Here is a 12,482-nt window from a genome sequence, read left to right as displayed (position 1 = left end):
ATGCGGGGCTTGAATCCATGAACCGTGAGATCATGACCTGAGCCGAAGTCAGACACTGAACCGACTGAGCCACCCAGGCGCCCCAGAATGTGACCTTGTTTGGAAATGGCGTCTTTGCAGATGTAATTAATTAAGATGAGGTCATATGGGATTATTATGGGCCTGAAACGCAATGACTGATGTCTCATAAGTGAAAGGAGAGACAGATTCAGACACAGAGAGACAGAGGTAAAACAGCCATGGGAAGACGAAGGCAGAGATTGGAGTGATGCAGCTACAAGCCAAGGAATGTGAAGGATTGCCAGCAACCACCAGAAGCTAGAAAGAGGCAAGGAAGGGTTCCTCTCTGGAATTTCAGAGGGAGCATGTCTCTGCTAACTTATTATTGGACTTCTAGTCCTTCGACTATGAGAGAATAAGTTTCTGTTACTTTAAACCACTCGGTTTGTGGTAATTTGTTATGGTAGTCCTAGGAAACGAATACAACACTCGTGCAAATTAAGTTAGCATGTGCGTAGTGTCTAATAGAACACAGTTAAGGAGCCTAACAAAAGTATAAGAAATTCCTTTCTGGCTTCCTGCTACCTACACGATTTTCATAAGAAATCACATATTACATCTAAAAGTAAGCTTTTGGTATAGCTTCTCATTTCAATCTTGTACTTTAATAGTCCCATATAGAAGGAAGGACATGGTGTAAATAGAGTGGAAGCAATACTAATTAGTGAGGTTGTGCTAAAAATAAATTAGTGGAGTGGTGAAGCTTTTGTGTAACTCCGTGATTCCATAAACCAATCACCAAAATTGCCATTCTTAAATCATGCTGTCTGAAATGAAATCTTGGGCTCCACCCCAGAAAGGCTGTGAGGCTCAGGGTAAGCTTCTTAACTTTTCCAGGCTTCAATTTTCTCATGTATCAAATGAGGATCAGATAACCTACCTTGGTGGATTGTTGTGTTGCCTAAGTGAGGTGATGAGAGTAAGCACAACCACCCCTTCTCATAACCCAAAGGGGAGAGGAACTGTCTGTGAAAGTCCTCGTGTGCCTTCCAGCCCACCCACTCAAGACCCCAGGGAGGCAAATGCAGACCAGAGAGTTCTGATCTGGAACCCACCTGAAGGTGAGGAGAGGAGATGGGGACTGCAGGGTAGTCTACAGCCTCCCCTCTATACCTGCTGACAGGATGAGAAACAGCTTGTCTGTGGAGGAGGGGGTGTTATATATTTGAGGGCTGTAGTACTTCCGAATATTCTTTTTTAAAAATTAATTAATTTATTTTTGAGAGACAGAGAGAGTGAGCAAGGGAGGAGCAGAGAGAGGGAGAGAGAGAATCCAAAGCAGACTCTGCACTGTCAGCGCGAAGCCCGATATGGGGCTTGAACTCACAAACTGTGAGATCATGACCTGAGCTGAAACTAAGTTGGACGCTTAACCAACTGAGCCACATAGGTGCCCCCAGAATATTCTTATCTTATCAAGAAGAATTATGACTATGTGACTTTATGAGATCTGGGTTTCTGAATGGAATGGGGAGACGCTATATAATCTTCAGACTAAGACCACTGGGTAAATTGGAAGCCATCAGAGATTGGCGTCAGACTGAACAATGGTCCCAGGATAATCATGTATTTAGGGAAGAGTAAAGGGGAGAGAAACAGGAATGGTCAGCAGAGGAAGATCACCAAGCCAGAAATGACAAAAATGAAACTAAAAATTTAGACAATTTGTGGTTTCCCTGATAATCTCTTAACAGTTAAGTCTTATAGCTATAATCTTTGTTAGAAGTTTCCTTAATGAGTAGCTCTCTCTAGTTCATAATAGAGACTATGAATACATACAGCAAATCTAGAGGGCTATTTTTAAAAATACTCTACAGGGTAGTATTTTGTTTCCAGGGGCCAAATGCAAAACTTCTGAGCTACTTGAGGAAAAATTTATCTAGAAGTCTAGATTGTGGTTATACATCGGAGAGAGTTTTGTCTGGTTGCCTAGAGCAGGACCAGACACACAGTGCTCAATGAATATTTCTTAAATGAATTTTCTCTCTTTTGACTTCCATCATCAATGGTGAATCACCATCAATATGCAAGGTCAGGAGAGAAAAAGCAGTGAAGCCCATTCAACTTTTTTGTCCAGTGATACTAAGTCTCGCCTCTTTTCTGCCCTACGACCAAAGGGAAGGGAGGCTTTCCTGGGCTTTGTGTTGGCAGCCTGAAGTATTTCAACTCATTTAAATGTATTATAAATGCAAAAACATAACTATAAAATTAAAAAGTACAAAAATAACACAAAAAAAATCGACGAAGACATTATATACATATCTATGCACATCAGTCTTTTAATTAGCAGCTGTCAAAAAGCTAGAGAGACATGTAATCTACACCATTGACTTCTGACTATGTTTGAGCCAGTCCATTTGAAAATCTGATAAAAAGCTATCTCTTCAGAAAAATGTATATATACTTACATAAAATTCTGCCTAGAGACTCAGAACTCCAAAAGTTCTCTGAAACCATAAAGGATCCAGGTTACAAGCCCTCTCTTCAATATACAGGGCTCTGCACACAGGGGATATAGTTATTTCCCACATGAACATGTACAAATAGTAAACAGTCAGTGATGAAAATCTTAATAAATGCTACAAACTGAGGCTCTATATGCATGCCTAATTGATTATTGGTGATTTTCTTTCCTGTTGTTTTTAGTGATCAACTTAGATTAAATTATTCCAAATTAGTATTAAAACTAGATCCTTNTGTTATGTGGAAACTAATTTGACAATAAACTATTAAAAAAAAAAAAAAACTAGATCCTTATAATGGCAAGCCTCCTGGATCAGACAAGTCTATACAAAGGAAAAGAGGTTATGCAAGGATATATGATAGCTTTAAATGCCACAGCAGGTCAGCCGGTCTTTATTTGACCCTGACAGAACTTAACATTTAGGAATTTTAAGCGAGTGGCACCAACAGTGGAGACTTAAAAAAAAAATCAAGTGGGCGCAGGGGACAACCAAAAAGCTGGTTTTGACCTAAACAGTTCGACACATGCCTTCTGTTCAACACTCAGGAAAGAACACATGTGTGAGAACCAGCTTTCAGAAAACACGTGATTAAAAATAGTGACATGCACATCAGCTGCGTTTCAAGTTGTAGTCCACTGCATTCGATATTTATAACTAAAGAGAAAATAAAAATACCAACCGGTGAGCTATTTGTATTTTAGAATCAAGGTTGCTGACAGTGATTTCTGTCTGGCAGAGAGTGGGCCCCACTGGAGAAGGTCCTATCAGCTGAGGATGGGAACTTTCTGGAAGACAGTCACTGAGGGTTTCTGAAGCCCCATGGCGCTGCTGCTGCTGGCATCCTTCCTCCTCTCTGAAGAGGAAAGCAGTTTGATTAATTAAAAAAAAATCTGATGCATAACTTTCGGGAAAAAGAGGGAAACGAGCCTTCCTTGGCACTCCTTGCTGAGTCAAAAACAGGCAGGGACAAGCTTGGCCCCGAGGAAGGTACTTGCACTTTTCTGCCAGCCTCTCCCATTAGGAGCTCAGTGATGAAATCAGAACTGAGAAAACTTTAAAGGGAAACTTTATTGGATAGTATAATAGAATATTAAATGTTTAACAACAGGAAAGCTTTTCTTTAAAAGGGGCGAGACATAAGAGTCAGTCTGTATATTTGCTCTCCCTGGATTTTTCTCTTCATGTTATTTTGTTGTTGTTGTGAGTCAAAATAAACTCCACAGTGTTAAAGAATAAATTTTATCTAGATGATAAAGAGGAATCAGTAGGATCAAAAGGAACACACTGATCTTCAGTGGAGCCCAGTTTTTAACTCTTTTCTGCCCTGAAAAGGGGCCATGATATAGAATACAAAACTTGGGTGGAAGCCATTAAAAATTACTTTTCTTGAAAATCCCAGTATTGATGGAAACATCCTTATGTAGTAAAAATATTAAAGCAGATCAGAGAATGAAGGTTCAGAATAGTGGTTCACTTACCAAGAAGAAGGAAAAAATGATACATGGGTAGGATTGTAACTGTAACTATGTTTCATTTTAGAGAGAGAGAGAGATCAGAAGTGCTTACCACAGAATGTTAAGATCTATTAAATCTAGATGGTATATATAGCGTCTGTTATACCAGTTTTTAAATGTTCATGAAGTATGCTTAAAGCATTCTGCAATTAAAATAATTTTTTAAAAAATCTGTAAATACACAACAAGGCTCTAGAAATCCAAATGGGATTCTGACTTGAAAGAAGCATGCAGAGCACCAGGTGGTCCCGCAGCCCGAGTTCTAGAAATTATCTCCCCAAGTTAAGAGTGTGTCTAAGTCTAGTCTACACCCAGCTTATTAGAAATAGGGCTTTAGGGGCGCCTGGGCGACTCATTCGGTTAAGTGTCCAACTTCTGCTCATATCTTGATCTCACAGTTTGTGAGTTTGAGCCCTGAGTCGAGCTTTCTGCTGTCAGCACAGAGCCTGCTTCAGATGCTCCGACTCACTCTCCCTCTGCCTCTCCCCTACTTGTTCTCTCTCTCTCTCTTAAAAATAAATAAAAACATTAATAAAAAAAGAAGAGAGTTTCAGTCATGGGACACAATTCTAGTAGAAAAAGGAGGAGTGATAGACTCCTAGAGTTGTTTTAAAATGATTTAAGTTGAGGGGCACTTGGGTGGCTCAGTTGATTAAACGTCCGACTTAGGCTCAGGTCATGATCTCAGGGTTCAGGTTGTGAGTTCGTGCCCCGTGTTTGGCTCTGGGCTGACAGCTCAGATCCTGGAGGCTGCTTCAGATTCTGTGTCTCCCTCTCTCTCTGTGCCCCTCCCCAACTCGCACTCTGTCTTTCTCTCTCAAAATAAGAACTAAACATTAAATTTTTTTTAATGATTTAACTCAATTATCATATTTGGACAATCATCGAGAGAGTTATCTGAGCAGGTTTTGCATTCACGCTCTATAAAGTGCAGTTAGGGGTCTGCAGCACCCAAGCCACAGCCAACCCCAATAGTGTTCAGTGTGCCCACGTCACCCCCGACACTTTACTGTTGCCTGCATCTGACAGAGTGCAGGCCGAGCCACCAGCCTTTCAGAGGCATCTCAGGGGGGTGGTGTGCCGGCAGAGAGGGGTGATGGGAGGAGAGGGAGAGAGTGAGGTCCAAGGGGAGCAAGAGACGAGTAAGAGACTACAGGTGCGGAAAAGGCAGAGTCTGTAATATTTCACTGTTAAACCTGAAAGATGTACTTTAATAAGCACGTAGCATATGTAAAGCTCAGAAATAGCATTCTTTGCAGTAAATCTAAATGCCCCTGCTCTGAAGTTCCTGCAGGAATGGATTCTGAGGGTAAGTGTGGGGCACCCTCAGTTATACCTCCCTCCCCGGAACAGAGGATGAGGACCATTCCAGAAAGGTTGCCATTGCTCCCACAGAACAGCCGCCTGCAGGTTCTCTGCCTTGGCTGACCCTGTGTCCGCTTTCACTTTCTCTTCTGCAACACTTCATAACCGATTGCCCACAGAGCTCCTATGTTAGCTTTAAGATATGCCATTATCATGGAATAGGGACTGTTTTAAGACCTCTCTCTTTGTCTCTTTTGTTTCTCCTTAATATCCAGGTATGCTAGCTCAGACATCTTAGAAGAAATTACACAGTCACTGTGATCATCATCTTGAAAATAAGTATCTACTAGTAATTGGGAGTACATATGTTTGCAAAATAATATACTTAGGCTATTCCATATAATCCATGCACTACAGCTTTATAGTAGAAAAGTATGCACAGGAGAAAGGTTAAGGTTGAGTCAACCCTGCATCTACATCAGTGGTTCTAAAGCAGCATAAGTTTGGCAATGTCTAGAGACATTTTTCGTTGTCACAATTGTAGGAAGGCTATTGGCTTCTAGCAGGTAGAAGCCAGAGATACTGCTGAATATCCTGCAATGCACTGGCAAGCCCTCCTCCCCCACCTCCCAACAATGCATAATCTGGCCCAAAATGTCAGTAGTGCCGAGTTTGAGAAACCCTGATAACTGTATCTGGTCCACTGCTTCCCTTACAGCCTCACACAGAGGGGGTACTTAGTTAACTACAGCAGAAGACATGTGCAAGTGTAAAGATCTTCCTCATAAGAGACACATACTGAGGGCAATTCTTTCCTCTAAATTTTACAGAGAATAGGGTTTTAAAATCCCTATTGTACGTGAAAGGTCACCTTTTATGTCACCATTAAAAGTGACAAGGGAGAAGAGGTCTGGGAAAATTACCTCATGGTTGTATCTTTCTCTCCCTCCTCCTTAGCCTTCGGATTAGGAGCTTTTAAAATAAATAAAATAACTTCCTTTAACTGTTATGGACAGCAGAGGCATTTAAACTCTCAGCGAACAATGACAGGCTAGAACAATGACAGTTTGTAACATTCTCTAAACTGTTCTTTTTCTGACAACTGGACTCCATGCTTAATAAATATATGTTGAATTAGTGAATAAAAAACAAATGACTGGGTGAAATAATGACACTGTAACTGAAATTTAATCATGATCAATCTTACACATTTCTATTTTGACTTTCTTTATTATCAGTTGTTTACATACTTACATTACCCACTAACCATTAAACTTCCTGATATAGAAACTATGATTTGACAAGAATATTTAATGTCTCCACTAGATTGTTTCATTTCTAAACTATTTTGCAAATGTGAGGCAGTAACTACTACATGAGAAGGATGTATGAAGACTAAGCACAAACTTTTTTTTAAAAATAAGGTAATAAATTTACAACAGAGGTACTTGTTAGTATCAAGAATTGTTACCTGGCCACAAAAGACAGGGGCAATAAAAGTAAACAGTTCATGAAAATGCCTTAATTGACATAGTTCTTATAGAGGCAGTCCAGAGAAAAACCCCAGTTTTTCTCTTGATGTTAATTCTTCAGTAGTTATAGCCAATATCAATGCTGATAACATGTATCTTTCAATTATCCTATTGTAAGCACACACACTCAAACATAAAATATTTATATGTAAAATACACAGACACATATGTTAAAAAGGTAAGTGCTAGATCTGACTCCCTACCATCTGAGTCCCCTCTGCCCCCTGAGCCTCTCTCCCTCTTGTTTCCCAGAGTTCTAATTCTCTGCCCCCTCATTCACCACTGAGCTCCCCCGTCCTGTTCCCGAGGTCCCAGCACCCACATGCACACACTCCACGTGAGCGTTCAGTAAGCAACGGCCGATTGTTGGAAGAAGAAGCAGCAGTCCTTGAGAAAGGCGGGTGAGTTCCTCTCTCTGAGCCTTGATCTCTTCACAGACATGACCTACCAAGTAGGCACCTACTTTTTGCCTACCAGGGTCATTATGAGGATTAGAAAAGATTACGTGTGTAAAGCACTTGGCAAGTCTTTGGTGCTTCATAAACACTAATTTCCTTGTTCAGTTGCTGCTCCTCTTTTCTCCTCCAGATTCTAAAGCATCTGGGACTGTGGTTTCCTTCTGTGAGTTAAATACATCATATTTACCCTGCCCAATGGCCCTGACAGGGAAACATGGCTTTCATTCCACACAGGATTAGGAGACTTCAAATGCAAATAGGATTGGTAGGACCCATACTCTACACTATGGGTGAGCTTCACTCATATGGTAAGGAATAACATCACAGTATTCTGTCTTTTGTTTTGGAACACGGATAAGGAATTAGAGATGCCTGGGCCTAGAAATGGAGAGGGAGGAGAGGAAGGAAACGGAACGTAAGGCTGGCAAAACCAAAGCAAATTTCCTTCACATCAGTTTTACTGAGGCTCTGTCTTGCTGCCCTTTGCCGATTCACAAAAGCAAACCAACAAAAACCATCAGGTACCATCTCACCTGAGAGGCACACACACCTGAGTGGGAAATGAGTTGGTATCCATTTGCCAAAGTCTTGAATTACCGAACAAATACACTTTAAAAAAAAAAAACAACAACTGACATTGCGATTATTCACTGGCTTATCTGTAAAACTTTTATCAGTCTATGAAACAAAGCATCATGTTATGAAAATAAAAAGACTCAAACTACCTCTGAGAACGACATTCTCATGTAAACAAACAGAAAAAGAACCTGAAGATGTGTAAAAGGCCTGACCAAGCACGCGACATGCATTCAGGAAGCGGTACGTTCCAAGGACCATCACCTGTAGTTACACAGTAGCTCAAATAAAGGCTCTAGAGTTCCTTCAGGCTCTCTGTGGAGCACTCATATACATTTTCTCATCTAATCTCTGGAAGTGTCTAAAAGGCTCTATCAAGTACAGATCATCAAGATTTCTGCACTGTACACATTATGGTACTGAGGTTTAGAAGTGTTGGATACCCTAGTCAAAGGCACACTGTGATTAACAGAGCTTGGATCTGAGTTCGTGATCTTAAGTATCACGCCACATAATCCACACCCTCGGTCATTTGTTGTTTTTCACCAAATCTCCAAAGGGCTGAAGTCAAGTACCTCTTTCAAAGACTTACTAAAATTTCAGGATATATATATATATTGTTTCATGTTGAAACAATTTCTCCTAAATGAAAATACTAACAGAATTTAAAAATCTGTCACTTTTATTGCTAAGGGCCAAATTTCTATTTAAAAATTATAGTGAAAAAAATTATAATAATCATGTGAATAGCTTAGGAGTAAAGGCAGACTATATACACTTAAAGCATTCCTTTCTCTTGCTCTTAGGAAATCAAATGTTCCAGAAATATAGAGAAGGACACCGCAAACTTACTTTGACCTGAGGGTAGGACTTCTTGTTCTTTTCACTAGATGCACCTGGGAGTCCACCATGGGAGGGGCCTTCACATACATAACGGAAACGAAATCCTCTCTGCAAAGATGAATATAGAGCCAACAAGTTTGAGAAATCCTTATTAAAAATTATAGGGACAAAGTTATACACACATTTTAAATTCTTGTGTATATTAAATGAGAGGAGGAAAGCATCAACTTTGAAAGAGGACTCTGCAAATGAAAACCACTTTCCCCATAATCTTATTATGGACACTGATGTTAATTGATACTTGTCCACTGGCCTGCGGCTTAAAGGCCAGGTCCCTAACCCTGCAGACCTCTCCTGCTGGGCACATGTGGAGAGTGAACTGCTGAAGAGTTTAAGCCTTGGACTTGACATGTTGCAGCTTGTTTTGAATCAGAGCTTCCTCATCTCAAATTGCTGCTGCCAAGCTCTGAACTTGGCCATATCACTGAGTTATGCTTCTTTGACTCTTACTTAAAGGAATTCCTTTATCTACTCTGATTACAGTTGGCTCAGGAGGGAATACAGAAATGTCCTATTAAATATACTACATCACTGATACAGAACACACCCTATGTTCAGAAGACAAGGTTTTGGATTTTATGGTTACTGATATTATCAAGCTCAATCTTAATATATTAACTGACCTGGATGAATCCAAAACCTTTTCGATATTGTTAACTCAAGAATTCTACAGATGTGGTAGGTCAGTAAAGAGTTAGCTGGAAGCCTTTACCATGTGTACTACTTACTGGAAGCTCCATGTTTTGTTATGGTTTTTTTAATCTATGCAAATGAGAAGATTAGACCAGATCATCTTTTAAGGTCTATTCCAGTTCTGGCATTTTATGACTTACAAAGCTAACCGTGACAATTGTGCATATTTGTATACAAAGAATAAAACATGGACTATTATGAAAATGGATCAGATATTAAGAGAGCTTAATATTAAGGGAGCTTTCATTGTTTTTCCTGAAAGACTCAACTTTATAATGATGTCAATCAATATGTGGTGGTGTTATAGTTTAAACTTAACCAGATAGTTTTTCTTTTCTCAAATGCTTTTCAAATATCTTAATATGTTCCATGGAACATCCTCACCTTTTGTTTATTTTTACAGTGGAATTGATTTCATATCAACAGTGCCAGATCACTAGGCCGTCGGCAGCTCCGCACACCCACCACTTGCTGGTAGGGGCTTTCTACCCTGCATATTCTTTTAACAATTGCAAAGCCTGGCAAATGCAAAGTTTTTAACAGCTTTGAGCTCATGGGACGGAGTAAAAATTCTTGCCCTCCTTAGACTGCACTGCATTTCATTATGCATCATAGGGTCTTGAAACAATAAAATGATCCAGGAGCCCTGAACTAATTTAGACCTCTGGTAAGCATCTGGAACTGTCCCTATATTTTCTGAGAATTTTCGGATTTCCAAAGAGAATCAGTCTTAAAGCATATTTCATGGGATGAGTAAGGCCTGAAGTAAATTCCCTTGTGTGGGAAAGTTCCTCAAGTCACACACGGATCCAGAGTGTGCAATCAAGTCCAAAAATTGGGACTTAAAACAACTTTTGCATATGACTCCTCAGGACCTATCAAACCTAATACTAAGGAAACCTTTTGAGGTGAGGTTAGTCATCAGGAGTAATTCTTCTGTTTAGCTTCTTACAAAATTCAAACTAAAAAATAAGTTACAAATTCAGCCCTGTACCTTTTGTAGATGAAGGCTGTTGGCTTCTTTGTTTTTACTCATTATATGAAAAAACCATGAAAAAACAACAGCATATGTAACATGAGCCTCCAGAATTGACTAACCAAAAAGATAGAGATTTATTGACTACTAATCTGTTTAAATATAACTTCCGTTTTTAAACAGCATTAGACAATTAGCACTGAATAATATGCAACAAACTAGATATTCTAAAGATTAGTCGTCTATGTTATGACTCATCTCTGGCAGAGCTGGGGAAAACTGTGGCAAAGGAAAAAGTACATTCTCCTAATTTTTATTTTAAAAATTAAAAATAATTAATAAAGTAATTCACTGTTTTTAATCACAAAATCCATTTAGGACAGGCAGAGAAACACATACATGTATACTTTTATATCTTATTGGGAGTGGTGTCAAATAGAATATAAGTAGAGAGGCACATCTTAATAGCTTGCTTACAGTTTGAGAAACAATAGATATCATTCGTGGTTGCGTAAGAGTATCTAAACTTCTGTGCAAAGGAATTTTCAATCCGAGGATGGAAATGTATTACTTTTTTTTTTTCCAGGAAGATAAGATGTCTTCACATGCATCGTTCTAATGTGTTTCTGATTCTAAAATTTTGAGATTAGAGGTTTGTCGATCCACAGCCATTCATTTTAGTAACTCCATTTGCTTACAATGAGTCATCAACCTCAAAGGCAAGGGTTATATCCATCCGGTCAGAAAGTTTGATTTAAAGACAATCTTTTTACTTTCACTGAAGTCAGACATCAAAATAACTTCGGTTTGGTAAACAAACACACCGTTTTACTCAGGGAAGCTTTCACACATCTACATGCAGTGAGTTAATTTTGAATTTTGGAACTACATAACCATAAGTCGTGTCAATTTTTTTTATGACTCTCGGACCCATAATAAGGAACTGCATTTAAAAATTCTTATTGTAGTGCTATGCTTATGAAAATAGTATTTGAAAACCATGCTTTTCCTGGTATGCAGAAAAACAGATTTTAGCTTGATTTCTCACTTTCATGGATCACATAGATATTGCAAGCTAGGACCTTTTCTAGAAGGCCAGACTGCTGAACAGACTTCGAGGGGATAAACTTGCACTGGGAGGGTCCTTGAGAGACTTGGCTACCTCTTGTGAGGAGTCACCGCTAAAGAGCTGGACATGGAGGTAAAGCAAAGGCGAGTCACGCTGGCAGCCCACGGAGGGTCTGCCACCGCAAGCAAGTAAAATAATGCACCCAAGTCTCGTGCGGCATTCCTGTCCCTGAGTCAGAAACTTTTACCTCAGCTCAGCCTTATCATGATGGATAAGATAGTTACAGCCTGTAAATTCTGACCCAAATCCAAATATATGTTACCATTACAGTAACCACAGTGGAAGCTTTTTTTAAGTTCTTGACCTAGTTAGCACTTATTAAATGCAAAAATGCAAAAGTGCAAAAGTGTTACACTCACTCGGTTGAGCTATGAAAAGCAATAAGAAAGCTTTTGGGTGATAATTCCAAGACAGCAGGTATATGCATCCCTAGTTACACAAACGAGGTAAACACATCCATTCAGAGATTTACTGACTTTGACCTTAGTCTGTGAGGGACTATACTATTCCCCTAACAACCCCCTAATAATTGAGCTCTCCCCTATAAGAAAGTATTAAGATTCTCTCTCTTCCTTTTTCATAGCAAAGGTCTCATCAATTTCCAATAAATATTTATCCACAGAGATGGAGCATGGTGAGGAAGCCACTTCGATTCTCAGGCATCCTCTAGAAAATCTAGTGGTAAGAAGAAGAGCCTGATAAAATAAAATGCTCTCATCCCCGTCTCCAAAGGGGTTGAGTCTAAAGCTAACACTAGAGGGAAGAGGACTCCGCTGTCTGTTCTAATACTTTATCTACACCCTACTGATAGTTCTAGCCTTTTAGGTCACATGTTCCAAAGACCAAACAGAAAAGGCTAGAGCTTCTAAAG

At 39.5% G+C, this 12,482-nt stretch overlaps 1 protein-coding gene across 2 annotated transcripts in view; it reads right to left on the bottom strand.

Annotated features, from left to right (window-relative positions):
• The window catches only part of NFKB1 (nuclear factor kappa B subunit 1), a 115,644-nt gene that overhangs the window by 71,006 nt on the left and 32,156 nt on the right, over positions 1-12,482 (bottom strand). For both annotated transcript variants that reach the window (XM_077755750.1, XM_077755751.1), the window contains exon 5: positions 8,763-8,861. In XM_077755750.1, coding sequence (XP_077611876.1) covers positions 8,763-8,861 — 99 coding nt within the window. The remainder of the gene's footprint in view (positions 1-8,762; positions 8,862-12,482) is intronic.

The sequence above is a fragment of the Crocuta crocuta genome, unplaced genomic scaffold (genome assembly GCF_008692635.1).
Source record: "Crocuta crocuta isolate KB4526 unplaced genomic scaffold, BGI_CrCroc_1.0 scaffold92, whole genome shotgun sequence".
Taxonomy (NCBI): Eukaryota; Metazoa; Chordata; class Mammalia; order Carnivora; family Hyaenidae; genus Crocuta; species Crocuta crocuta.
The sequence above is the reverse complement of the archived record's forward strand: the minus strand, read 5'-3'. Positions and strand labels throughout refer to the sequence as shown.